The sequence below is a fragment of the Stomoxys calcitrans genome, chromosome 3 (genome assembly GCF_963082655.1).
Source record: "Stomoxys calcitrans chromosome 3, idStoCalc2.1, whole genome shotgun sequence".
NCBI classification, from domain to species: Eukaryota; Metazoa; Arthropoda; class Insecta; order Diptera; family Muscidae; genus Stomoxys; species Stomoxys calcitrans.
In genome coordinates this window covers 176,899,031-176,923,241 of record NC_081554.1, presented here as the reverse complement: position 1 = coordinate 176,923,241, position 24,211 = coordinate 176,899,031, and the positions used below count along the sequence as shown (strand labels likewise).

Sequence of the window (24,211 nt, the reverse complement as noted above, 5' to 3'; positions counted from 1 at the left end):
AGTATGTAGAAAACCACATTTTGATAAGAAAAACTAGAAGCTAGAATTTTCGGTAAAAATTTATTGAATGGAATATTTTCGATAAAAAATTAAATGAAAGCAGTATTTCGACAAATATATTAGAAATCGAATTTTGGGTTGATCGATAGCAAATCGATTTATAAATAAAAATATAGGGAAAAATACATTTTTGATTGGAATTCGAATTTTCGACAAAAATAAATCAAATGGTATATTTTCGATTAAAAAAAAAAATATTGGTAATATATCGATAACTATATCAAAAGTCGAATTTTCTATGGAGGTCAATAGAAAATCCAATTATCGATAAAAATCTATGAAACAACAAATTTTCAATAAAAATCTTAGGAATCATCTATAAAAATCTATGAATAATCGAATTTTCGATTAAAATATGTAGAAAACCACATTTTGATAAGAAAAACTAGAAGCTAGAATTTTCGGTAAAAATTTATTGAATAGAATATTTTCGATAAAAATTAAATGAAAGCAGTATTTCGATAAATATATTAAAAATCGAATTTTTGGATGATCGATAGCAAATCGGTTTATAGATAAAAATCTAGGGAAGAATTAATTTTTAATTGGAATAAAAATCGAATTTTCAACAAAAAAAAAAAGAATATTTAGGTAGTATATCGATAACTATACCAAAAATTAAATTTTCTATGAAAGTCAATAGAAAATCCAACTATCGCTAAAAATCTACGGAACAAATAATTTTCGATATAAATCTAAGGAATCATGAATCATCTATAGAAATCTATGAATAATTGAATTTTCGATTAAAGTATGTAGAAAATCACATTTTGATAAGTAAAACTAGAAGTTTCGGTAAAAATGTATTGAATGGAATATTTTCGATAAAACGTTAAATGAAAATCACATTTTGATAAGTAAAACTAGAAGTTCGAATTTTCGGTAAAAATGTATTGAATGGAATATTTTCGATCAAACGTTAAATGAAAGCAGTATTTCGATAACTATATTATAAATCGAATTTTTGATGACCGAAGCAAAATTTTCAATTTGATTTTTTAAAAATCGAATTTTCGATAAAAATATATTGAATGGCATATATATAACCATCGAAAAACGAATTTTCTATGAAAGTCAATAGAAAATCCAATTATCGATAAAAATCTACCGAACAAAGAATTTTCGATAAAAATCTAAGGAATCATCAATCATCTACTAAAATCTAGGTATAATTGAATTTTCGTTTCAAAATTTGTAGAAAATCAAATTTTGATAAAAAAAACCTAGAAGATCGAATTTTCGATAAAAATTTATTGAATGGATATTTTTGTTAAAAAGTTAATTCAAAGTAGTATTTCGATAACCGTTAGAAATCAGATTTTTGATGATCGATAGGAAATCGCAATCGATAAAATGTTAGTGAAGATTCAAACGTCTTTTAAAATCTATGAATAATCGAATTTTCGATTAAAATATGTAAAAAATCGAATTTTGATGAGAAAAACTAGAAGCTAAATTGAAAGTAGTATTTCGATTACTATATTAGAAATCAGATAGCAAAATAAATTATCGATAAAAATCTAGGGAATTCGATAAAAATCTAGCGAATTTGCGATAAATATTTTTTAAAATCAACTCGATTTTAAAAAAATTTACTATAAATGTAATTTTTTTAATAAAAATATATGAAAATGTAGTTTTTCTCCTAGGAATCTGCAAAAACGAGTTTTTTACCCACTTTTGTTAAAAGTCTAAATTTTAATAATAATTGATTAGATTTTGATATTAAATTTTTGATTTTTTTCAATTTTTGTCTGCCTTTTTCGTTAACTAAACATTTTTAATTCTACCTCTTATGTGATACCTTTTGTCTTAGCCTGACTGTATTCTCATGCTATTCAAGTACCAGATTGAGCATTTTCAGAACTAAAATGTGGCATCCCACTGACAAGTGTCTCTTTCTCTCTCTCCCATTTTCCCCTAAATCACAAAAGTCTCGTGTATGCATATGCATTTGTGAACAAAAGTGTTTGTTGTTATGTTTTTGCTGTTGTTGTTGATTTTTTGTTATTGTTTTAATTGTAAAAATGGCCACAAATTGAATGACAAACATTCTTTAGCAAACAAATAATGACCTAAAGAGTAAATATAGGAATTCAAATGAATGAAGGCAGTTAAGCACAGTGGTTTTAGTGGTAAATAACATTTCAACTCTTCAAGGATGGGCTGAAAATATTGTTTATAAGTATATACTGCTATAAAATTCAACATAATATAGCAAAGGTCAAATGAGATTCTAAGTTCATGGAGTGGAGAGTAGAGTAAGAGGAGTGGAGTGTAGAGGAGGAGGAGTGGAGAGTAGAGTAGGTGGAGTGGAGAGTGGAGTAGTGTAGGAGTAGAGACTATCGTAGGAGCGGAGAGTAGCGTGGGAGGAGTGGAGAGTAGCGTGGGAGGAGTGGAGAGTAGAGTAGGAGGAGTAGAGTAGAGTAGGAGGAGTGGAGAGTGGAGTAGGAGGTGTGGAGAGTAGAGTAGGAGGAGTGGAGAGTAGAGTAGGAGGAGTAGAGAGTGGAGTAGTGTAGGAGGAGTGGAGAGTACAGTAGGAGGAGTAAAGAGTAGAGTAGGAGGAGTGGAGAGTGGTGTAGGAGGAGTGGAGAGTAGAGTAGGAGGAGTGGAGAGTAGAGTAGGAGGAGTGGAGAGTAGAGTAGGAGGAGTGGAGAGTAGAGTAGGGTATAGTAGGGTATAGTAGAGTAGGCAGAGTGGAGAGTAGAGTAGGAGGAATGGAAAGTAGAGTAGAGTAGGAGGAGTATAGAGTAGTGTGAGAGGAGTGGAGAGTAGAATAAGAGGATTGGAGAGTAGAGTAGAGTAGGAGAAGTGGAGAGTTGACTAGACTAGACTAGACTTGACTAGACTAGACTAGACTAGACTAGACTAGACTTGACTAGACTAGACTAGACTAGACTAGAATAGACTAGACTAGACTAGACTAGACTAGACTAGACTAGACTAGACTAGACTAGACTAGACTAGACTAGACTAGACTAGACTAGACTAGACTAGACTAGACTAGACTAGACTAGACTAGACTAGACTAGACTAGACTAGACTAGACTAGACTAGACTAGACTAGACTAGACTAGACTAGACTAGACTAGACAAGACTAGACTAGACTAGACTAGACAAGACTAGACAAGACTAGACAAGACTAGACAAGACTAGACAAGACTAGACAAGACTAGACAAGACTAGACAAGACTAGACAAGACTAGACAAGACTAGACTAGACTAGACAAGACTAGACTACACTAGGCTAGACTAGACTAGACTAGACAAGACAAGACTAGACAAGGTTTGCGTGTGTTTGCCTTCAAAAGACTTCTTTGCTGGAGCTTCTTTATCCATTCTGACAACATGACCTAGCCAACGCAGCCGTTGTATTTTGATGCTTTGTAACTATGCTATCGTCGTCATACAGCTCATATAGCTGGTGCTTCATACATCGCCTATATTCTCCATTAACGCAAACTGGCCCATATATTTTACGAAAAATCTTTCTCTCAAATACCTCTTAGATCCATATAACAGCACGGGTAGTATCAGTGTCTTGTATAGTGTAATCTTCGTCTGTGGAGAGGTGGCCTTGTTTCTAAATCTTGTTTCTAATCCAAAGTAGCATCTGTTTGCAAGTATAATTCTTCGCTTAATCTCAAAACTGGTGTCGTTCGTTTCGGTTACGGCGGTGCCGGGGTAGATAAAGTTACTGACTGTCTCCAAGTTGTGGTTCCCAACTTTCTCCGTTTTCTTTATCTGCTCGGTTGTACAAGGGAGTTAAAACCATCCATTTCGTTTTATCTCCATTTACTTCCAGACCCATTTTCACTGACTCCCTTTCGTTTCTTTCAAAGGCTGCAGTTACTACTTCCGGTGACCGACCAATAATGTCGATGTCGTCGGCATAGGCGAGTAGCATGTGTTCTCTTGTGATAAGTGTGCCATATCTATTCACATCTGCATCTCGTATAATCTTTTCCAACAGGATATTAAAGAGATAACACGATAGGCTGTCTCCTTTTCTGAAACCTCGTTTGGTATTAAATGGTTCGGAGAGTTTCTTTCGTATTTTTACTGAGGAACGCCAGCATGTGTCATCCTGTAGAGTCTTATCAATTTTGCAGGGATATCAAACTCAGACCTTCAAACGTAAAGGAGTATCGAAAGCGGCTTTGTAGTCATCAAATATATGGTAGGTGTTGATTTGTCCTTCTCGGGTCTTTTCCAGGTCTAAAGCTGCATTGATAGTCCCCAATTATCTCATTGACTTAAGGTTTTAATTTTTCACACAGTACGCTCGAGAGTGTCCTGTATGCGATGGGGAGGAGACTTATTCCTCTGTAGCACATTCCGTCTTGTCTCCTATCTTGTGTACGGGACATAGTATGCTGAGGTTCCAATCATCGGGTATGCGTTCTTCTAGCCAGATTGCGCAGATAAGCTGATGCATACACCTTATCAGCGTGTTTAATTTTTTGGTAGAATTTCCGGACTTCATTCTGACTCCTGTACATCTCAATTCGCTCACACTCACGTCTTTCCATTTCCTTTTTCTTTCTGCGGAATAGACGTTTCTCCTCTCTCCTTTTCTCCTGATACCTCTCCCTCATCTGGCGCGTTGCTACTGATTGCACGGTTACTCTATGTGCCGCAATCTTGGCTTCAGTAGCTTCTCGACACTCTTGGTCGTACCATGGATTTCCGGTACCCAAGTACGGATTTCGCGGCATTTTCCATGTAGTGGGCAATAGTTTGCCACTGCGCCATTAAATCATCGGATCAAGGAGTGCTTTCATCAAGCAATTGGGTCAGTCGAGTGGAGTTTGCTGCTGCCATTTGTTGTGTTTGCAGCTTTTCAATGTCCAGTCATGTTGCGAACCTTTGCTGCAATGATCCAAATCTCTATTCTCTCCAAGGATCAATCGTACATCTAACACGCTGGATGAATGCATTCCATCTATCACAACGTGATCAATTTGGTTCCTCGTGTTTTGATCGGGTGACAGCCATGTGGCTTTGTGAACATTTTTATATTGAAATCTCGTGCTACTAGCTACCATGTTTTTTGCCGCGGCGAAATCAATCAGCCTCAACCCATTACTAGACATTACCTCGTGGAGGCTAAACTTTCGGACTGTTGGACCAAAAATGTCTTTTCTTCCCTATCTTCGCATTAAAATCTCCCTGAACGATTCTAATGTCATGGGCGGAGCAACTGTCATATTCTCTCTCTGGGCGCTCGTAGAAAATATCCTTGGTCTGCTCGTCTTTGTCTTCCGTCGAGGCATGGGCACAAATAAGGCTGATGTTAAAGAATTTGGATTTTATGCGGATTGTGGCTAGCCTCTCATCCACCGGAGTAAAGCTGGAGACAAGGTGTTTCAGTCTCCGACTAAACACAAATCCACAGCCAAAGTCATGCCTCGTGATATGGCAGCTATGGTATAGTTCGTCACCGTTTGGTGTTGTAGTGACGCTATTCCCAGTCCATCGCACTTCCTGTAAGGCGGTATTATCTGCCTTGCACTTCTCTAAAATATCCACCAGCGCATATACTGCACCTTCTCTATAAAGAGTGCGAATATTCCAGGTGCAGATCCGCAAATCATGGTCCTTTTTTCGTTTGCGTGGTTCGTAAACGTTGGGAGGGTCCGTTTTTACTATTCCTTTGTTTGTCATAGTAGTTCTCAGTTTTCCGGGGGCGGGTTACTGGCCCAGCGCCCCAACCGCATGGGTTTTGTGGGATTGCACATGTATCCCTCGTTGTGGCAAGCCGCTTGCTCCAAGATCCGACGCTCGCCCCCAGTCGCCCCTATCCTGGGAACAGACGCTGATGTTGGCCATTGGTTATTTGAAGGCGCCTATTGGTTATTTGAAGGCGACAATAACTCGCCTTGTCATCTCGAGTATCATTGGCACTCACTATTTAATTAAGATCCAGTGCCACCTGAATCCTCACAGAGACTCTCCTCTCGAAAATCGCTGACTGCCCGCGGCCGCATTTGCAACTACTCCGCATAAGAACGGAGTTTCCACCATTCGCAACCTCTGGACGCGCCCGGTAGCTTTCCGCAATTGTTGTTCTCCAATTATTGTTTGTTTTTCATATACTTCGAGGTCCATTAACTTCAAATTTGTCTGACAATTAGTGGCCTATATTGATGTATAGACCACTTTTTGAAACGAGATCGTGGAAAAATACTGCATGAACTCAAAACTTGGCGTTTTTTGGGGCATCTCCCAGATCATCTTTTAGCTATTTTGCAGCCACTATGTGACCTTCAAGCAAATAATTAACCAGTTTCTTTTGATATTCCATATAGGTTAGAGACACATTAAAATTCAAATCCCGCGGTGTAAATGAAGGAAAAAATCCATTGTTTACTTTGTAGTTGGAAATGTTGTACAAGAAGTTCTTTTGCAATTAAAGGAAGAGGTTATTAGGTTGAGGTTATTTCAGCAATGTTAAACCAATAGATATTGTCGAACTTACCCCCTTAAGAGGGCACTTGCGAGGAAGGTTGCTTTTACTCAGCATTTCATTGAAAACCTTACTAAGCACTGGGTTTTTAATACTTCTAAGAATATTGCATAAGTTTGCCCTTAAATCGATAAATTTTACCCATTTACCCCTTTTTATAGAATAGTGGGCTTGGAGGGCAACATCAACATCTCGATTCAAATCAGATTTTAATTTTACTAAATTTTCCAAAGCATATTCGCCTTCATCTATTCTCCGCATACTGCACTCGAATACTACAATGTAACTGAAGTACTTTGAGCAAACAAAACGATCCATTATGACGGAGAAGGGTTTTTTTTGGGCCAGCCTATAGTGAAAATATGAAAATTGCAATTGAAAGATAATCGCTTGTTATCAAAAAAGAACTCACTTGAGATGTTTGAAGATAGTTTAGAGCCATTAGTAAGTATACCAAATGCTGGTGGCAAGGTTTCATGGTAAAATTCCTTTCCTTTTTTTTTGAATATTCCGCATCAAGGGCTATATAACGAATAGCAAATTTTTTGCAGAAGGCATTGGTAGCTAGAAACAGATTTTTATTAAAATTTTCCCAAAAAAATAGAACAATTACATGCCACAATGAAACCAATTTAAAATCAATTTTTATAGGAGTGATGAATTTTATTTGTTGCTAAAAGCATAACAAAAGTAATTAAAATCTAATAGAGAGATAGGACGAGTAATGAGATTTTAGGAAAAAGTAATTTAAGAAAATTTTTAATGATTTTTCTTTGTCGAGTTTCTTTTCAAAGAAAGGAACCAAACAAGTATTCAGCTTATGCTTATACTTAAGTTCGGCCGAGCCGAATCCATCTTGGATCGCATGGGATAGGTTCTTTGAATGACTTCTAATACTCACCACCATAGGATGGGGGTATACTAATGTAGTCATTCCGTTTGTAACAACTCCAAACATTGATCTGTGACCCCATAAAGTATATATATTCTGAAACGTCTCGACATTCCGAGTCGATATAGCCCTGTCTGTCGAAATAACGATAGCGGTCGAACGCTTAAAGCTAGCCGCTTGAAATTTAACACAGATATTTAGTATTGATGTAGGTCGTTGGGAATTGTAAATGGGCCATATAAGTTCAGATTTGAATATAGCTCCCATATAAACTGATGTCCCATCTTCTTGAGTCCATGGAAGATTTGGCTTAAAATTTACACACAGTGTTCTGTTATGACTTCCAACAACAACTTCACAAAACAAAATTTTATGTAGCTTTGAAATAGGTTTATTTCACTGATTATATTTATAGAACTGTCCAATTATTATATTTTAAGGTTTTATTGATTTTTGCTAATAAGGGCGTTAGTTTATAACAGAGTTCTAAGTTCATGAATTGAGAATAGAATTTTTTGCAAAAGAAATGATCAGTATAACAGTTTTTTTATTGTATAACAATATTGTTTTGGTGTATAACAGTTTATAAAATAGGATTTTATGAATTTTTTGTTATTTAATTAGAATTTTTGCTTAAGCAATATTACAGTCTTAAGTGTATGACTGTAGTTTCCTTAGTGTATAATATTGAGTTGCCCAAAAAGTAATTGCGGATTTTTTAAAAGAAATTAAATGCATTTTTTAGTAAAACTTAGAATGAACTTTAATCAAATATACTTTTTTACACTTTTTTTTCTAAAGCAAGCTAAAAGTAACAGCTGATAATTGACAGAAGAAAGAATGCAATTATAGAGTCACAAGCTGTGAACAAATTTGTCAACGCAGACTATATGAAAAATCCGCAATTACTTTTTGGGCAACCCAATAGAATCTTCAACATAAAAAATAAAAAATAAATAGAATCTTCAACATAAAAAATAAGATTTTATGAATTTTTTTACCATCCACCATAGGATGGAGGTATACTAATTTCGTCATTCTGTTTGTAACTACTCAATTCGTTGTAAATATTCGTTGTGTCATTTTAATTCGATTTAGCTATGCCCGTCCGCCCGTCTGTCTGTCGGAATCATGCTAACTTTCGAAGGAATAAAGCTAGGCACTTGAAACAAATACTTCTTATTAGTGTAGGTCGGTAGGGATTGTAAATGGGCCATATTTTGATATAGCTGCCATGTAAACCGATCATGGATCCTGACTTCTTGAGCCAATAGAGGGCACAATTCTTATCCGATTTGGATGAGGTGTTTTAGTACGACTTCCAACGACTATGCTAAGTATGCTTAAATTCGGTCCATAATAGCTGCCATATAAACCGTTCTTGAATCTTTACTTCTTGAGGCACTAGATGGCGCAACTCTTATCCGATTTGGCTGAAAACTTGCATGGTTTTTTGTAATGACTTATAACAACTGTGTCAAATATGGTTCAAATCGATCCATAATCTGATATAGCTACCATATAAACCGATCTGGGATAGCTGCCATATAAACCGATCATGGATCCTGACTTCTTGAGCCACTAGAGGGCACAATTCTTATCCGATTTGGATGAGGTGTTTTACTACGACTTCCGACGACTTCCTTCGATCTTGACTTCTTGAGCCACTAGAGGGCACAATTCTTATCCGATTTGGTTGAAATTTTGTACAACGGCTTCTCCTACGACCTTCAACATACTTGTCAAATATGGTCCGAATCGGTCTGTAGTCTGATACAGCTCCCATATAAATCGATCTCTCTAATTTACTTCTTGAGCCCCTAAAGGGCGCAATTCTTACTTGAATTGGCTGAAATTTTACACAATGACTTCTACTATGGTCTCCAACATCCGATTCAATTATGGTTTGAATTGGACTATAACTTTATATAGCTCCAATATTAAATCAATTATTTTCTTTTAGCTTTTGTTTGTCTAAAAGTTCGGACTCGGCATAAAAAGCAAGAATCCCCTTATCATTGAGCTTAAACTTTAATAGTGCTACATTCATTGATATGAGAGAAGTATCCCCAGTTACCTTATAGAAGGTTCATGGGAAATTTAATAGTAGTATATTCTTTCGGCCTTATGAACAAACCTACATTAAGTTTTTTTTTTTTTTTTTAAATAAAGCTGTTTGTATATGACAGTATTTTCTAAGCTTATTACAATTTGCTAGCTTTTGAATTTGTATATTTTTTTTAAGTATAACAGTTATAGAAAATCTATATAACTATAAATCTAAAAATGTATAACGAATCTAAATACAACCCCTTATTGTTAAATTTTTTTACAATTCCTTCTCTTTGATACATAACAATGTTCTTTTAGTGTATAATAGTTTTCTTTTAGTGTATAACAGGTGGTAAGGTAATATTTGGTTCTTGCCTACTGAGAACAAAAATGGTTCAAAGTTTTTAAAGTTAAATTTATATATATTTTAGACAAAAATGACAAAAAAAAAAAAACGTGGTGCAGTTTTGCCGGAAAATATATTTTTGAAGTATAACAGTTTTCAAAAATGGTTTAATTAATCAGTAGGAGGAGTGCAAAATGTAACGATGGGGAATATTTGCTGGTTGCTATGGCTCCTCTTAAAGTCTAATAGCATTTATTAGTGTATAACATTATGTTTTTAGCGTATAACAGTTTTGACTTCAAGAGCCATCCATTTATTATTTTGTTTATTCAAATAGAGTTTTGTTGATTTTTTATAAAGACTTTTTTGAAGAAGGTGTATGTTAAGTGTATAACAATTTTCGCAAGTTTGTGAAGTAGAGAACAGTATAACAGTTTCAAAACATATCCATGGTTGTTGTATTTGCTTATTTTAAGAGTAAAATAGCATGTTTTAGTATATAATACTATTTTTTGTGCGTATAACAGTTTGTGCAACCTGGTTTTTTTTATGGTTTTTATGCATATGTTTAGTTTATGTGATGTATAACAGTTTCGGAAAATATTTTCAGTCATCATTGAATAGTATAGCAGTTCGAAAACCAATGAGAGTCTAGTAAAACTAAATGGTTATACGTCTTTCAAGTATAATTTACATATATTTTAGACAAAAATGCCTATACTCTAGGCATATAACACTTTGAACTAAACGCGGTACAGTTTTACCAAAATATATTTTTAAAGTATAACAGTTTTCAAAAATGGGTTAATTAATCGATAGGAGGAGTGCAAGATGTAATGAGAAGGAATATTTGCTGGTTGCTATGGCTCCTCTTTAAGTCTAATAGCATTTATTAGTGTATAACAGGTTTTTAGTGTATAACAGTTTTAACTTCAAGCGCCATCCATTTATTATTTTGTTTATTCAATCAGAGTTTTGTTGATTTTGTATAAACACTGTTTTTTTTTTTTTTTTTTTGAAAAGGGTATATTAGGTGTATAACAGTTTGCAAGTGAAGTAGAAAACAGCATAACAGTTTTAAAAAATAGCCATGGTTGTTGTATTTGCTCATTTAAACAGTAAAATAGCATGCTTTAGTATATAATACTATGTTATGTGTGCAAAACAGTTTGTGTTACGTGGTTTTTATGCATATGTTTAGTCTTTTTGATGTATAACAGTTCCGGAAAATATTTTAAATCATCGTTAATTAGTATAACAGTTGGAAAATCAATGCCAGTCTGGTAAAACTAATTGAAATTACTTCTCTTCTGGTGTATGACTAGGTCTTTTTAGCGTATAACAGTATTCTCTTAGTGTATAACAGTTTTCAAAGTGAGATTTAAAGTTCAACATTTTTGCCGGAATGATTAAAATGAAAATATATATTTTCTGATAGTATAACACTTTTAATTTCTTGGAAATATTTGAATAGAAAAAAATTATTTAAAAAATTTCGGAAATTTTTAATTTAAACAGAATACTTCATGGAATACTTGGAGGCCACCGTAGCGCAGAAGTTAGCATGACGCTGAACGCCTGAGTTCGAATCCTGGCGAGACCATCAGCAAAAAAATTTTCAGCGGCGGTTTTCCCCTCCTCATACTGGCAACATTTGTGAGTTACTACGCCATGCAAAACTTAGTAGAGAACAGTATAACAGTTTTAAAACATAGCCATGGTTGTTGTATTTGCTTATGTTAAGAATAAAACAGCAATTTTAAGTATATAGTACTATTTTCTGAGTGTATAACAGTTTGTAAAACCTGGATTTATGCATATGTTTAGTCTATTTGATGTATAACAGTTCCGAAAAAAATTTAAAATCATCGTTGAATAGTATAATTTTTAACTAAACGCAGTGCAGTTTTGCCGGAAAATAAATTTTCAAAATATAACAGTTTTCAAAAATGGTTTAATTTATCGGTAGGAGTGCCAGATGTAATGACAGAGAATAATTTCTGATAGCTATGGCTCCTCTTGGAGTCCAAAAGCATTTATTAGTGTATAACAGTATGTTTTTGGTGTATAACAGTTTCTAATACAAGCGCCATCCATGTATTACTTTGTTTATTCAAGCAGAGTTTTGTTGAATTTGTATAAACACTGTTTTTTTTTTGAAAAGGGGGTATATTAGGTGTATAACAGTTTGCAAGTGAAGTAGAAAACAGCATAACAGTTTTAAAAAATGGCCATGGTTGTTGTATTTGTTTATTTAAAGAGTAAAATAGCATGCTTTAGTATATAATACTAGGTTCTCTGTGCAAAACAGTTTGTGTAACGTGGTTTTTATGTATATGTTTAGTCTTTTTGATGTATAACAGTTCCGGGAAATATTTTAAATCATCGTTAATTAGTATAACAGTTAGAAAACCAATGCCAGTCTAGTAAAACTAATTGAAATTACTTCTCTTCTGATGTATGACTAGGTCTTTTTAGCGTATAACAGTATTCCCTTAGTGTATAACAGTTTGCAAAGTGAGATTTAAAGTTCAACATTTTTGCCGGAATGATTAAAATGTAAATATATATCTTCTGATACACTTTTAATTTCTTAGAAATATTTGAATAGAAAAAAATTATTTCAAAAATTTCGGAAATTTGTAATTTGAACAGAATACTTCAAGGAATACTTGGAGGCCACCGTAGCGCAAAAGTTATCATGACGCTAAACGCCTGGGTTCGAATCCTGGCGAGACCATCAGCAAAAAAATTTTCAGCGGCGGTTTTCCCCTCCTCATACTGGCAACATTTGTGAGTTACTATGCCATGCAAAACTTCTCTCCACAGAAGTGTCGCACTGCGGCACGCCGTTCGGACTCGGCTATGTAAAAAGGAGGCGCTTTATCATTGAGTTTTAACTTGAATCGGACGGCATTCATTGATATGTGAGAAGTTAGCCCCTGTTCCTTTGTGGAATGTTCATGGGCAAAATTTGCAATTTTTGCAATTTTACTTCAAGACTATAAACCAAATTGTTACTTGCTTCTTATTTAAATAGAATAAAAGTTTAAATAAGGTACTAGCTCTTTTAGCACTGACTAGTGGCTGATATTGCAAACTTCCTAGCTTGGCATTTAATTTTTTTATCCACATTCATACCACTGTATTTAGATCAATCGGGCATTAAGTAATACCAAATATTTGCATTTACTTCAATTGGTTTTTTCTGTCTCACTCTCTCTCTCTCTCTCTCAACAATATTTCTGAGTTTTAATTGTTATTAATTAAAGCAATTAAATGCAGTAAACACAGACTACAAAAAATATATCAGTTACTCGGATTGACATTAATTGGTTTGCGTCGAACTTATTCAATGGTAATGGAGACTACTACAGGAAAAACAACAAAAAAGCAACACAACTCCGATCATTACATACCAGATCATTAAGTACTTAGTGGTAGTAATAACCGTCGGAACCGGTTCTATACTTGGCTATTTAGCTAAAAATAAATTTCAATTTAAATTGTATATGCATATAAATATGCTTTCGTCTTTAATCATCTAATAATGGGGTTTTATTGTTCATTTACAGATCCCGAGAATCATATGCTACATTCGGAGGCAATATCAGTAGCAAACACTACGGCCCATAGTCCAGTGAGTCAAGAGCTGAGCCCCATAGGTACTTTGGGACACAATAGCAACAGTAATCACAGTAATGCCAATTCCCCGGCCAGTACGGGCAGCAATAACAACAGTACATCCTTTGCTGCTGCCAGCAATGGCAATAACTCACAATCATCGACAGTGTGTGCAATATGCGGAGATCGGGCCACGGGCAAACATTATGGAGCCTCAAGTTGTGATGGCTGCAAGGGTTTCTTTAGAAGGAGTGTGCGTAAAAATCATCAATATACCTGCAGGTAAGCTTTAGTTATATATGGAACTAAGGGGATTGTGTTGAGGGGGAAGGGAGGGTGTTGAAATTAAAGAAGCATTGGGCAAACATAAAGTCTACTAAAGGCTCTAGAAATATGAAGTCAATGGGCCATTGGAAATCTTCACAGACCCACATCAAAAGAAATTAGCTGGGCTTACACGTACATCAATCAACACCCATACGGACGGACAGTGTATGATAAGCTTTTGATACACTTTGAAAAAGTGCCAAAACATGGTAAAGCTCTTAAAGTTATTTTAACTTTGGCTTCTTATTCTGGGAACCATTTTTCTTTTGGGTGTTTTTTTATAAGTAAGCCCAAATACTGGGGTCATTTTTTTATATTTTTTGCGACATTTACCAGAAAAATTAATGTTGCTCAAATTGTTTAGAAATCTGGGTTCATATGCTGCTATTGTTTTTGGGCATTTTGGTTTTAAAAATTGAGCCCAAATATTGGGACCATTCTCTATTCTTTATGTGTTACTTATGAAAAAATCTAATATGGCTTTAATTTATTTAAAAACTGGATTTTTATTCTGGTAGGCATTTTCCTTTTTGGAAATTATTTAGCCCAAATATAGGGGTCATTTTTTGTGCCACTTGCCCACGAAAATTTTATTAAAGAACAGGGGGAAACCTTCTCACATATCAATGAGTGCTGTCCGATTCAAGTTTAAGCTCAATGATAAGGTCCTCCCTTTTATAGCCAAGACAGAACGGTGTACCTCAATGCGACACCTCTTTGGAGAGAAGCTTTTACATGGCATATAACGTATGGCGTATAACTACAGCTGAAATTTTTTTCCGATATTCACGCCAGGATTCGAACCCAGGCATTCAGAATCGTAAATGGACATGCTCTGCTCCATTTACCAAAAAATTTTACATTACCCAAACTTTGCTAAAAATGCATGCTATTCTGGAGGTAATATTTCTTTTGGCTAATTTTTTGGGGTTTTGATTATTGGGTTCAGTCTTTATATTCATGGGGCCATTTATTAAACAATCGAATACTGGTCAAATTTATTACAAAATTTAGTACGAATTCTGGTCGATTTTTGTTTTTTTTTTTTTTTTTTAAATCAAGCCCAAATTTTTGGGTTATTTTTATATTTTTTGGGCCAAATAAATTTTTTTTTAATTAAGCCCTAATAGTGGGGCCATCTACCCATCACATGAATTATGGTCTAAACTTTGTTAATAGTTAATTTTATTGAAATCCAGCCCAAATTATGGTGTTTTTTTTTTATATTTTTGTTGCCGTAAACCACAAAATCTTGTACCGCCCAAAATTTAGCTAAAAATTTTGTTTGTATTTGGGTTACTATTATTCTTTTGAGTGATTGGTGTTTAAAATTTTCCTTAATTTGAGAAAAAATAAAAAAAAATCATCTCAAGATTTGGGCTAGTATCCAACAAATATATCATCCAAGCTATTTAAAAAGTGAGCTCGTATTCTGGGAGTTATTGCTCTTGGAACTACTATATTGTTTTTAAATTTAGCCCAAATATGGGGAAAATTTTTTTATGTTTTTAATTTCATCATTCTGTTTGTAACATCTCGAAATATGCGCCTAAGAATCCAAAAAATAAATATATTCTTGATTGTCATAACATTTTAAGTCTTTCTGTCTGTCCGTCATTCTGTCTGGCGAAAACACGCTAACTTTCGAAGGAGTAAAGCTAGCAGCATGAAATTTTCCACATGTACTTTTTATCAGTGTAGGTCGGTAGGGATGTAAATGGGTCAAATCGGTCCATGTTTTGACATAGCTGTCATATAACCGATCTTGGGTATTGACTTCTTGAGCCTCTAGAGGGGGCAATTCTCGTCCGATTTCACCAAAATTTTGGGGTCATTTTTATATTTTTCAATAAACTACGAAAAAAGCCCCAATATTGGGTTAATTTTTTATCTTTCCAACAATTGTGCTAAGTATGGTTAAAATCGGTTGATAACCTGATATAGCTGCCATATAACCCATCTGGGGTCTTGACTTCTTCAGCTTTTAGAGGCCGCAATTCGTTTTCGATTTGGCTATAATTTTGCACGAGGTGTTCTGTTCTCCTGTTATGATTTTTAGAAGATTTTTCTTTGAAATTTGGCCCAAATAATGGGGTCATTTTTATATTTTTGAATAAACTACGAAAAAAAGCCCCAATATTGGGTTAATTTTTAATTTTTTTTTCTGAAATATACAAAGCAAATTTTTTTAGTAGAGCAGAGTAATTTAAATTATTTTATTGAAATTAAGCCCAAATACTGGGGTAATTTTTAATATTTTTGAGCCATATACAAAAAAATCTAATATAGCCCAAATTTATTTAAAAACTAATACTTAAAGAGAAGATCTAAGTACAAAGTGAGAGCTATATATATCGTTCTGAGTCGGTATACCTATCAATGGATATTTTTCTCTTCCTTTTGGATGTTTGAAACAAATACCCTAAGTTATTGGGTTGCCCAAAAAGTAATTGCGGATTTTTCATATAGTCGGCGTTGACAAATTTTTTCACAGCTTGTGACTCTGTAATTGTATTCTTTCTTCTGTCAGTTATCAGCTGTTACTTTTAGCTTGCTTTAGAAAAAAAGTGTAAAAAAAGTATATTTGATTAAAGTTCATTCTAAGTTTTATTAAAAATGCATTTACTTTCTTTTAAAACATCCGCAATTACTTTTTGGGCAACCCAATATAATGTCCTTCACCACAGTGGTGATGTAGCTTTGGTTAGGTTGGATAGGGATGACACCAGACAATAGATGCCTTGGTATCCGCCTAGGCCAAATGTGGCCAATTGTGATTCCTCCATAGCCTTTCTCTCTTCGATCGAGGTAGATTAACTGCCGACTCAACTGTTTGACGACTTTGATGATTGAGCAATACAATCCCCATAGTGATTCTTCAACAGCCTTTCCCGCTTCGATCTGGGTGGATTAACTGGAGCCGTTACTGATTGCTTCACAATTGATCACTGTACCCTCTCGTACCACTTTGATGATAGGACAAAAGACTTCAATCTTCCTGGATTCAGTCCTTTTAATTGCCTGAAATAAAAAAGAGCCCAGTATCTAGTTCCTACTATGACTTAAGGCCGGACATTGGCAATGATGATGATAAAAATCTTCCGCGGCTTCAGCATTCCCTCTGCGAAATCACTTTTTCTTATAACACAGCCAGAGCCTGTAATAAATATGTGAGAGAGGCGGGTGAACATCTGTTATCTGTTATTCGCACACAAAGCAAAGCAGCCTTCTCGTTACCTATCACATCCTTGTGACCAGGTACTCAATGCGGGGTCACCCTGTGGTGCCTATGTGGTTTCTCCAGAGAGAGAGACGACATTCATACAGCGCTCTAGATCCTATAGCCTGACTTTCGCTAAATATGCACATATCCGCGGCTCCGTCCTGGCAATCGCTAAGACCTCCGCCTGGAAGATACTGCAATCGTCCCTCATACGATAAGAGACATCCAATCGTAGTTCCGCGCAGTGTATTCCACTATCGGAACCACTATCCATCTTCGATCCAAAGTAGCCCAAATGGAAGGGTAATTTTTTTTTATTTTTTGAGCTGTATATCAAAAAGTTAAATATGACCCAAATTATTTTAAGATTTGAGCTTAAATTCTCAGTTTTAATCTGTTAGCGATTTTTGTTAAAAATTTAGCCCAAATTGTGGGGGCATTTTTTTTTTCTCAAGCCTATTTTCACTAAGACCTTCGCCTGGAAGATACTGCAATCATCCCTCATACGATAAGAGACATTCAATCGTAGTTCCACGCTGAGTATTCCACAACCAGTATCACTATTCATCTTCGATCCAAAGTAGCCCAAATGGATGGGTAATTTTTTTTTTTATTTTTTGAGCTATATATCAAAAAGTTTAATATGACCCAAATTATTTTAAGATTTGAGCTTAAATTCTCAGTTTTAATCTGTTAGCGATTTAGTTAAAAATTTAGCCCAAATTGTGGGGGCATTTTTTTTCTCAAGCCTATTTTCACCCCAACTTCCCTTTCCCAAAACTGCAGATTTTCCCGCAATTGTGTGGTGGATAAAGATAAACGCAACCAATGCCGCTATTGTCGTCTGCGCAAATGTTTTAAGGCCGGCATGAAAAAGGAAGCTGTACAAAATGAACGTGATCGTATTAGCTGCAGACGCACCTCCAATGATGATCCAGATCCTGGCAATGGTTTATCCGTGATCTCTTTGGTCAAGGCGGAACTAGAGAGTAGGCAATCCAAGGCGGGTGCCGCCATGGAAACCAATGCCAATGAAGATCTCTCTACCAAACAATTTGCCAGCATTAATGATGTGTGTGAATCTATGAAACAGCAACTACTGACCCTAGTCGAATGGGCGAAACATATACCGGCTTTTAATGATCTGCAATTAGATGATCAGGTGGCTCTGCTTAGGGCACATGCTGGAGAACATTTGCTGTTGGGCCTATCCAGAAGATCGATGCATTTAAAAGATGTGCTCTTGTTAAGCAATAATTGTGTGATCACCAAACATTGCCCAGGTAGGGAAAATTTTTAAACAGAAATTGTTATGAACCAAACTTGAAACATGAATCGTTCGCTTAGATACCCGTGTTTCACCCAATTTGGATATATCACGCATTGGAGCCCGTATCATAGATGAATTGGTTATGGCCTTAAAAGATGTTAACATCGATGACACCGAACTGGCCTGCATTAAGGCTTTGGTCTTTTTCGATCCCAGTAAGTTGTTTGTTTGAAAGGACGTTTTGTTTTTCTTTCTGCTAATTTTTTCTTTCTTTCCTTTGTAGACGCCCGTGGTTTAAATGAACCCCAACGCATTAAAGCTCTGCGCCATCAAATTCTTAATAATTTGGAGGATTATGTCTCCGATCGTCAATATGAATCGCGTGGACGTTTTGGTGAAATTTTACTCATACTACCAGTTTTGCAATCCATAACCTGGCAAATGATCGAACAAATACAATTTGCAAAAATATTTGGTGTGGCCCACATTGATTCATTGCTGCAGGAAATGTTATTGGGAGGTAAGTCCAAATCACCATGATATTCCAGGTCATTTCCGGGGAAATGTATGAAATTTGAGTTTAAGTACCATTGTCCTTGCAGAAAGGTAGTTTAGTACTTGTGCTCTTGAAGAAGGGTAGTTTTGATTCCCTTGTCCTTTAGGCAGGTCACTTTTAGTACCCTCGCTGGATGGCAGGATGGCTTTAGTAGCCTTGGGGAAGGGTAGTTTTAGTATTCTCGCCCTTAGGGAAGAGTAGTTTTAGTACCTTTGCCCTTTAGGCATGGTAGTTTTAGTACTGTTACCTATGGGAAAGAGTAGTTTGAGTAGTTTTTCCCTTGAGAAAGGGAAGTTTTAGTACTGTTACCTATGGGAAAGAGTAGTTTGAGTAGTTTTTCCCTTGAGAAAGGGAAGTTTTAGTACCTTTGTCCTTGGGGAAGGATAGTTTTAGTACACTTACCCTTGAGGGAAGGTAGTTTTTGTACCCTTGCCCTTTGGAAAGGACATTTTTAATACCCCAGGCTTGAAGAACGTCATGTTTAGTACCCTAGCTCTTGGCGAAGGGCAATTTTAGTACCCCTGCGCTTGAAGAAGGGCAACGTTAGTTTTAATACCGGAAGGGTAGTTTTAGTACCCTTGCCCTTCCGGAAGGGTAGTTTTAGTACCATTGCCCTTGGAAAAAGGTGGTTTTAGTACCCTTGCCCTTAGGTAAGGGTAGTTTTAGTACTCTTGCAGTTTTAGTACCCTTGCACTTTAGGAAGGAAGGTTTTAGTACCCTTGCACTTAAAAAAGGGTAGTTTTAGTACCCTTGCCTTTAAGGAAGGGTAGTTTTAGTACCCTTGCACTTAAACAAGGGTAGTTTAAGTACGCTTGCCCTTGGGCAAGGGCAGTTTTAGCACCCTTGCATTTGGGGAAGGGAGGTTTTAGTACCCTTGCCATTAGAGAAGGGTAGTTTTAGCACCCTTGCCTTGCGGAAGGGTAGTTTTAGTACCATTGCCCTTGGAAAAGGGTGGTTTTAGTACCCTTGCCCTTAGGGAAGGGTAGTTTTAGTACTCTTGCCCTTTGGGAAGGGTTGATTTAGAACCCTTGCACTTAAACAAGGGTAGTTTTGGTTCCCTTGCTCTTGGAGAAGGGTAGTTATAGTACCATTGCCCTTGGGGAAGGGTAGTTTTAGTACCCTTTCCCTTGGGGAAGTGTAGTTTTAATACCATTGCCCTTGTGGAAGGATTGTTTTAGTAGCCTTGCGCTTAGGGAAGAGTAGTTTTAGTACTCTTGCCCTTGGCGAAGGGTAGTTTTAGTACCCTTGCCCTTGAAAAGGGGCAGTTTTAATACCCCCACGCTTGAAGAAGGTCAGGTTTAGTACCTTTGCCCTTGGGAAAGTGCAGTTTTAGTACGCCTGCGCTTGAGGAAGGACAGTTTTAATAACCTTGCCCTTGGGAAAGTGCAGTTTTAGTACGCCTGCGCTTGAGGAAGGACAGTTTTAATAACCTTGCCCTTGGAGAATTGTAGTTTTAGTATCCTTGCCCTTGGGGAGGGATAGTTGTAGTACCCTTTCCCTTGAGGGAGGGAAGTTTTAGTACTCCTTCCCTTGAGGAAGGATAGTTTTAGTACCCTTTCCCTTGATGAAGGATAGTTTTAGTACACTTGCCCTTGGGAAGGGTAGTTTTAGTACCCATGACCTGTTTGGAAGGATTGTTTTATTACCCTTGCACTTTGGGAAGGGTTGTTTTAGTACTCCTGCCCTTTGGAAGGGTAGTTTTAGTACCATTGCCCTTGTGGAAGGTTATTTTTAATACCCTTGCCCTTGGGGAGCGCTAGTTTTAGTACCCTTTCCCTTTGGAGAAGGGTAGTTTTAGTACCCTTCCCCTTAGGGAAGAATAGTTTTAGTACATCTGCACTAAGGGAAGAGTAGTTTTAGAATCCATGCCCTAGGGGTGAGAAGTTTTGGTACCCTTGCCCTTAGGTAAGAGAAGTTTTAGTTTTTTTGCCATGGAGAAGGGTACTTTTAGTACCCAAAGATACTAAATGGGTAGTTTTAGTACCCTTGCCCATTAGGAAGGGTAGTTTTAGTACTGTTACCCATGGGCAAGGCTAGTTTTAGTAGTCTTCCCCTTGAGAAAGGGAAGTTTTAGTACCTTTGCCTTTGGAGAAGGATAGTTTTAGCACACTTTCCCTTGGGGAAGGTTAGTTTTAGTACCCTTGCCCTTGGTGAAGGGTTGTTTTAGTACCCTTGCCCTTGAAAAAGGGTTGTTTTAGTACACTTGCCCTTGGGGAAAGGTAGTTTTAGTACACTTGCCCTTAGAGAAGGGTAGTTTTAGTACTGTTACCCATTGGCAAGGGTAGTTTTAGCAGTCGTTCCTTTGAGAAAAGGAAGTTTTAGTACCTTTGCCTTAGAGGAAGGATAGTTTCAGTACACTTCCCCATGGGGAAGGGTAATTTTTGTACCCTTGCCCTTGTAGAAGGGTATTTTTAATACCCTTGTCCTTGGGGAGCGCTTGTTGTAGTACCATTTCCTTTTAGTACCCTTGCCCTTTGGGAAGAGTAGTTTTAGTACATCTGCACTAAGGGAAGAGTAGTTTTAGAATCCATGCCCTAGGGGTGAGAAGTTTTACCAGCCTTGCCCTTAGGGAAGCATAGTTTTTGTTTCCTTGCCCTGGAGAAGGGTACTTTTAGTACCCAAAATTACTAAATGGGTACTTTAAACTTTAGGATAGTTTTAGTAGCCCTACCCTTGAGTAAGGGTAGTTTTTGTACCCTTGTCCTTGAGGGTGGGTATGTTTAGTACCCTTGCGTTTGTGTAAGGGTAGTTTTGGTACCCTTGCCCTTGGGAAAGGGTAGTTTTAATGACCTTGCCCTTGAGATAGAATAGTTTTCGTGCCCTTGCCCTTGGGTAAGGATAGTTTTAGTGCCCTTGCCCTTGGGTAAGGATAGTTTTAGTGTCCTTGCCCATGTGGAACAATAGTTTAAGTGATCTTGGGGAAGTGTAGTTTTAGTACCCTTGCCCTTAAGGAAGGGTAGTTTTAGTACCCTTGCTCTCTGCAATACTTTTCCTTATATATTTAACATATCCATCATATCTTTTATCGTTTCAGGAGAACTGGCCGACAATAACACACCGCTGACACCACCCAATCTTAACAACTACAGTCCCACACATGGCCTTGATGTTAGTCAGGTCACATCTTCCTTGGATGTGCTATCATCACCCACAAGCAGTGATCACTTAAACGATGCCATATCCACATGCATGGAAAACACGCTCGAAGCCCAACTTATGATGGATAGCAGTGCGGTGAATGGTCATCATTTTAATTTGGGAGTCCCATTGATCTCAAGATCACCACAAGTGTCGTCGGCCAGCGGCCAGCAAATGCGTCGCGACAACAACAGCTCGCCACTGATGAATGACGGTGAGCGAAGCAATGAGGCAGATGCCTCAAGGCATAACAGTAGCAACAATAACAGCAATAGTTATTTGGATTCTTATGGCCATTTAAGGGCAACAACAAATGTAGTCTCCACTCTGCACAGTCATTTGCAGCAACAGTCAAACATGCACCAGCCTCCCACCTCGCCCCAAACACAACATCATCATCAGGCTCAACATATGCAACATAGCATGGGGCCGGGTCCCATGTCCCATTCACCACCTTTGCATCGTAGTCACCCCTACCAAAGATCCGAGTCCGGCGCAACATCATCGTCGGCGGCCGCAGCAGTCATTAACAACAACAGTGGCAATAATGCTGGCCAGGGTCGCAATCCCGCCGAGATGACTCTAAACGAATACAATCGCTCGGAGGGCAGTGCCGAGGAAATGCTAAGGAGGGCTCCCCTGAAAATACGTTCCTCGGAGGCGTTAAGCGCCATGGCCAACAGCAGCAACAATTCACCATCTAGCCAAACACCCACCACAAGTTCTTCCAGTTATATGTTAAATGCCATGCATGATGTAGGCGAAGCCTATCGCATGACACTGAAACAGGAACCGGAAACAGGTTACTAAGTGCCTTTCCAACACACTAAACATAAAAAAACAGAAAAAAAAACTTTTCCTTATAGGGAAAAAGGGTACTCTTTACACATACACACACACACACACACATATAACTATAGTTATACATATATAATTATGTATTTAATTTAAGGATTTATGGATCAGTTAAAGGTTTATTGATAGTCTAGTTCTTCTTAATAAGTTTTGTTTTTTTTTAAACTGTTGAAATTTTGTTAAATAATGTTTTAGCTTAGTTTGGTAATTAGGTTTTATTCTATCAAATATTCCCCTTGCAAACCCACCCTTTCATCATTCTTCCACTTCTTAGCCTTGCCCCTGCCCCCGACCCAGGCCTTAGTCTTTGTCAATACATACGCATAGTCTTCCTTTATGAGCATCTAGTTTCTAAGATTTGAGACTAAAGTAAACTGACATTTTTTTTTTATTTATGTATGGTCATACATATTTTGAATTTTTTATTTGGAACAATTATTGTGAATTGTAAACATTTTTTATATGGCTTATCGTTATCATTATTATGATTTCTTTTTATTAAAAAAATTTAATTTTTTTATTTTATTTCATAAAATGAAATCAATTCGTTGTGTTTGGTAAAACTTAATATTTTATTATTATTTTTTTTTTTTATTTAATTTTTATTATTTTAAAAATATATATTTTTATTCAATAGGGTGTGATGAAATTTATTGATTTATGGAAAAAGAGACACTTATATGTATGTTTATGTTTACATCAAATAAAAAAAACTAAATAATTCAAAATCTTTTAGAGTCACTTTTTTTAATGAGGGAAGAACTCTAGATTCCTACTGTTCCCATCTACTATATTTTACAATCCCATGGCAGCCGGTTATAAAGGGTGATTTTTTTGAGGTTAGGATTTTCATGCATTAGTATTTGACAGATCACGTGGGATTTCAGACATGGTGTCAAAGAGAAAGATGCTCAGTATGCTTTGACATTTCATCATGAATAGACTTACTAACGAGCAACGCTTGCAAATCATTGAATTTTATTACCAAAATCAGTGTTCGGTTCGAAATGTGTTCATTCACCGTTCAGCGATGAGGCTCATTTCTGGTTGAATGGCTACGTAAATAAGCAAAATTGCCGCATTTGGAGTGAAGAGCAACCAGAAGCCGTTCAAGAACTGCCCATGCATCCCGAAAAATGCACTGTTTGGAACACTGTTTGAACACATTTCGAACCGAACACTGATTTTGGTAATAAAATTCAATGATTTGCAAGCGTTGCTCGTTAGTAAGTCTATTCATGATGAAATGTCAAAGCATACTGAGCATCTTTCTCTTCACCCTTAACGTACCAGATTGACCCGATGGAGTTCTTCATCGGCAAGGGCTGCCGTCTCAGTGTATAACACACTGCTACAACAACAACAACAACAACTATATTTTATAATGTAAAAACCTCT

At 36.5% G+C, this 24,211-nt stretch overlaps 1 protein-coding gene across 5 annotated transcripts in view; it reads left to right on the top strand.

Annotated features, from left to right (window-relative positions):
- Positions 1-23,349, top strand: part of LOC106092631 (transcription factor HNF-4 homolog) — a 139,937-nt gene extending 116,588 nt beyond the window's left edge. For all 5 annotated transcript variants that reach the window (XM_059364524.1, XM_059364523.1, XM_059364522.1 and 2 more), the window contains 5 exons: positions 13,396-13,726; positions 17,781-18,277; positions 18,342-18,479; positions 18,548-18,784; positions 21,855-23,349. In XM_059364524.1, coding sequence (XP_059220507.1) covers positions 13,396-13,726; positions 17,781-18,277; positions 18,342-18,479; positions 18,548-18,784; positions 21,855-22,768 — 2,117 coding nt within the window. In that variant the 3' untranslated portion in view covers positions 22,769-23,349. The remainder of the gene's footprint in view (positions 1-13,395; positions 13,727-17,780; positions 18,278-18,341; positions 18,480-18,547; positions 18,785-21,854) is intronic.
- The last annotated feature ends 862 nt before the right edge of the window (positions 23,350-24,211 follow it).